This window comes from Populus trichocarpa, chromosome 17 (genome assembly GCF_000002775.5).
Source record: "Populus trichocarpa isolate Nisqually-1 chromosome 17, P.trichocarpa_v4.1, whole genome shotgun sequence".
NCBI lineage: Eukaryota > Viridiplantae > Streptophyta > Magnoliopsida > Malpighiales > Salicaceae > Populus > Populus trichocarpa.
This window is the reverse complement of record NC_037301.2, coordinates 9,216,573-9,220,985: the sequence shown is the minus strand read 5'-3', so window position 1 is coordinate 9,220,985 and position 4,413 is coordinate 9,216,573. Positions and strand designations below refer to the sequence as shown.

The window sequence follows — 4,413 nt, the reverse complement described above, 5'->3', positions numbered from 1 at the left end:
TATACAATATTATGTAAACAAGTATTTTTCTTTTTGTCTTTCATTTTTATAAAAAAAAAGCACAAAATTATTTTCCTTAGTACTTGGCCATATATTACAAATGACATTCAAAATTTAAACAATATCCATTCATTAAAAAAAATGATACACTAATATACCATGAAATTGAACCCACCAATGGATCATTCAAATCATATATAGTCCATGGAAATTATCCCACTATCAAATTAGAGTCCAAACCAAGCTAAATGGAATAAATCAAACCATTAACCCTTGCTGAAACCCAAGTCTACATAAACCCAAGATGTTAGCCCATTACAAACACACACCTTGCTAAAGAAAAGGCTTCTGAAGAACAGCCCAGGTAGCTTAGACCAAACATAACAACCACACGTGGACTAAAAGGCCTAAGAAAAACCAAACCCAGCTGAAAAACATAGTACAGCCTAGCCCATGCGGAAAAAACCTTCCTTCAGATTAATTTTGATGAAATACTTTGCTCTTGCTGAGTAGATTAACTTTACATATTTTTGTTAAGAACTCTTCATAATTGGAACTGATAGCGCATCACATGAGAAACGAAGGAAAGAATGTCCTTGTGGACGTGCTGGAATTTATAATGCTCATGCTGCTATATCACTGTATCTTAAGGTTTCTTAAGAGGTAAGTTTCTGCTGTATCTAATTAAGGTTTCTGACAAGCTGGAGGCATTTACAAGTTTTAATGGACCAGATTTCTATGAACTTCCAAGAAACATCTCAAAGATCAAACTAACTAGGACTCCATGGAAGGGTTGCAGAGGCTTTCTCATGTTCATTTGGAGATATTGTTCATTTTCATTGTCCTAAAGTGGTGGATACCTTGTTAGATGAAATTTATTTCATAGTTCTGGTTCGTATAATTTTTAGCTTTTTATCCATAAAAAGATCAAAATTAAATAATGCTGTCTTTTTGTATTTTCAACTCGTAAATTAAAAAAAAAAACCCTATTATATTAGTTTTGACCCCTCTAGGAAATCATCCTAGCTCTGCTCCTGGTCACGATGCTGTCATAAATGCGTTGTGGACCGAATTGATTTTCAACTTCGAGTTTTGACAGAATTTTCTGTCACAATTTTTTTTTTTCTCAGCATGCATTAAAGATCATATCCTTAATGTACAGGTGCAAATTACGTACAATAATGTTGTCTATTACAGCATTGTGATACAGTTCTCTGCTAAGCAAAAGCAAGGGGATGGAGGTGATCAGAGGGAAAGAGAAACAAGAACAAGGGAATGAATATAAAATAAGAGAAATTTATTAGCCTTAAAGAGTATACTTGGAAAATATGGAAACTACTGTACAGTAAACAAGATACATTTCTGAGGCTAGTTTGCTCCCGCTAAAACATCATTCAAGCCAGAATATATATTTTTTTGGAAGCTATTTTAGATAAATTCAAAATGCTAGACCTAAATCCCACGATTAATTCTTCTGTGTATTAATAGGATTTAAGTATGGCATTTGTTTGTGGAATAAGTGGTGGACATCTCACTGGGGCAGGATGGTGAATCCCATGGCAGGTTAGACTTCCATGCATCAGGCAGGTTTGAAGGCAAGCTGAAGGGGAATCCGATGGACCGGATAGTCCCAAAAAGGTTATTATCTTGAATTGAACTTGGATTCTTTCTCAAGCCTGTCTCATCTCCTGTGCCTATATCACCTTGCATTTCTTGGAGCAAATTGATCGAGAATCCATTGAACTGCTGTTGTGACCCTTCATATTCTGTGCTCTCAGAAGCTTTACCAGCTTCACCCATCAATGCAGGATTCAATAGCATGGAAGGAGCATCATCTGTAGACTTGATGGGACCCGAATTCTCGAGGGGTGAAAACAAGAAGTTGTTGGGAAGATCACCGTTTGATACAGGGAATATATATGATGTGTGGACTATAGGATTAATGGGCCTGTAAGAGGGGATGTCTAAAACAGAGAGACCAGCAGGAGAGGCCTGCTGGAAGTCATTATTGGAGCCTAAATGGAAATTTGATCCTATTTCAGTTGTGCATGACATGTTCTCTGAACTGAACTGAGTGCAGTGTGCCCCTTGGGCGAAAAAATCAGAAGCTGTAGTCTCTGGTAATACTGGAGAGACCCAAGAGTGAGAAAGAGCTCTTTGTGCCATGGAGTTGGTTTTCTTGAATATCCTACAAATAGCCCATGCATCCTACAATCATGTATAAGAAAATTAACACTCATCATATCATAAACATTTTTCTTTTATCATCGAGATGAAAATGAACATATAGTTGGAATTAAGTACACAGTACTGAAGGATGCATAGAGTCATTACGTTTGGAGGAAGGCTTTTGTCTAGGAGCTTCTTTGGTGGTGGTGGTTCAGCAAGAGAAGGAAGCCGGAATTCGTGCATCATCCAGTCAGTTTTCATCCCTTTAGCAGCTCGACCTCTGTAGAACACCAGGGACTTCTTCAAGCCTATGCACCTGGTGCCATCAGAGGAGTAAATAGGACGGTCTGTTCCAGTCGCCTTCCAAAACCCAGCTCCAGTAACTCTATTTGGCCTTGCACTGTTCCTGTATTTACGGTCCCTTGGGCAGTAAAAGTACCACTCTTTCTCTCCTGTAGTCGCCAGCTCTTCTTGTGGGATAAGGAGAAAAAGAAAGTACTCAATAAAGTTTATATAGACTTAAGAATGAACTATATATATGCTAAGCTTTGCATAAACATTAATGTAACAGTAATATTTTCTTAACTTTGAAAGTAGTGATCATGATGTTGAAATTTTGTATGCTTCCTAGTGTTTTTAACAAAAGAATCTTCCAAACAAGAGGAACGTTCAAATGAAAGCGCACCTTTACTAACTCAATATCCGTTCTTTCTGAAGGAAACTTCAAGGAAATTTCTTATCTTGATATATATATAAGTTAAGCATGCAGGCTCTAATTTTTCTTTTCTTGTCTTTTGTACATGCATGCAAGGTCTAACTCAACTCTGAAATCTGTTAGCAATGAAAGAAGACGGAGAAAACTAAAAAGAAAGATGGAGTTTCATACTTGGAAGATCCCAAGGATCATATTTATAAATATCAACTTGCTTGATCAGCTCAATAGGAAGAGATCGCTGCTGGATCTTTCTTTTGAGGTAGAACCCAACAAGCTCTTCATCAGTTGGATGAAACCGAAAACCAGGCAACATCACATCATCAATCTTATCTACATCATTCTTCTCTTCCATCTCCCTCCTCTTCTTTATCTCTAAAACTTTCGCTTGAAGTACGCTAAGTTTAGAGAGAGTTGAAGAAGAGAAATAAGATGTAGCACTGGAATAATCTAAATATGAAGTGAACCTAGCTAGAAGAAGTAGGTTTTATCGTATTCCTAAATCTTGAAATCGAGGTGGGGTTTCTTGTAGCACAAGAAGCTGTTGGAGAAACTAAACCAAACCCAGAAGTGATAACCTCAAAAACTAATAATTGTAACAGTACAGGAGGAGGTAGCTCAAGCTGTGAGGAGCATCAGAGTTATGAGTAAAGAGAGGAGCGCTTAAATCAAAGCCAAATTCTATATGCTTCCTGAGAGGGGTTCTGATTCCGAAGCTTAGGCCACCATTTCAGGATGACTACAACGGAGAGTGTGTTTATGCGAAAATCACGATGACTTTGTAAGAAATATTTGAGCTCAGCTAATTATATAATAAGCTCACACAGTAAGACTGCTACAACCCGAGTCAAGGAAATTGTGGTTTTGAATGGAACTAACTCATGACTTGCCCTCTCCTAAATCCAATTTATGGATCTCAAGAGACTACAGAAATAGCAGCATTTTGAGGCTTGAAAACCAAGCTGCTTTCACACTTCTTGGATAAAACAATAGATAATAATAAGAAGAACAGTAATAATTCCCTTTAATCTTCAACAAATCAAAAGACAAAATGACAAACCAAGCGTCCAATGTGTCATGCTATTTTATTTCACTCGTAAAATAATCATAGCTTGAATTGTTTTTCCCCTTAAACTATAAGGAGAGGTTCTGGATGGATCAATTTCCAACAGTACAAAAAAGTTCAAATTTATATTCAATTCATTCTATGAGATTCTCTGCAAATTCCCCTGATAAAAAATATATCTATTTTAGCATCCCTTGGATCAGAGAAATTCCCTTTCCATTCTCTTAGACCTTCCATTCCATTCTCTCTGCCACATTTGAACAGGTGATAATATTGTAGTTTTGGGTTATTATCTAAAATGGGTTCCCTGGACCACCCTTAACCTAATCCAAAAAAATCAGTAAATAAAATAGTTCGACACTTCTAGTGGCCATTCCATGGCCAAGAGTGTCCATCATTAAGCATGCATGTTGGATCTACTAAACTAAGAAAGGCTAGCTCTGAAGCAACAGATCAGAACAAAGAA

At 37.0% G+C, this 4,413-nt stretch overlaps 1 protein-coding gene across 1 annotated transcript; it reads right to left on the bottom strand.

Moving 5' to 3' along the window:
* Positions 1 to 1,276: 1,276 nt before the first annotated feature.
* LOC7495968 (protein FEZ) lies at positions 1,277 to 3,716 on the bottom strand. Its single transcript, XM_024588910.2, has 3 exons — positions 3,056 to 3,716; positions 2,335 to 2,636; positions 1,277 to 2,208 (listed from the first exon to the last, which is right to left on the bottom strand). The coding sequence occupies exons 1-3, from the start codon at positions 3,234 to 3,236 to the stop codon at positions 1,492 to 1,494; spliced, it is 1,200 nt and encodes a 399-aa protein (XP_024444678.1). The 5' UTR covers positions 3,237 to 3,716; the 3' UTR covers positions 1,277 to 1,491.
* Positions 3,717 to 4,413: the final 697 nt, after the last annotated feature.

Excerpts from the sequence above, each read along its gene's own strand:
- LOC7495968 (XM_024588910.2), bottom strand. The coding sequence starts at position 3,236 with ATGGAAGAGAAGAATGATGTAGATAAGATTGATGATGTGATGTTGCCT. Across the intron at positions 2,637-3,055 it reads TGATCCTTGGGATCTTCCAA|AGCTGGCGACTACAGGAGAG; the intron begins GTATGAAACTCC and ends TCCCACAAGAAG. Across the intron at positions 2,209-2,334 it reads ACAAAAGCCTTCCTCCAAAC|GATGCATGGGCTATTTGTAG; the intron begins GTAATGACTCTA and ends ACATGATTGTAG.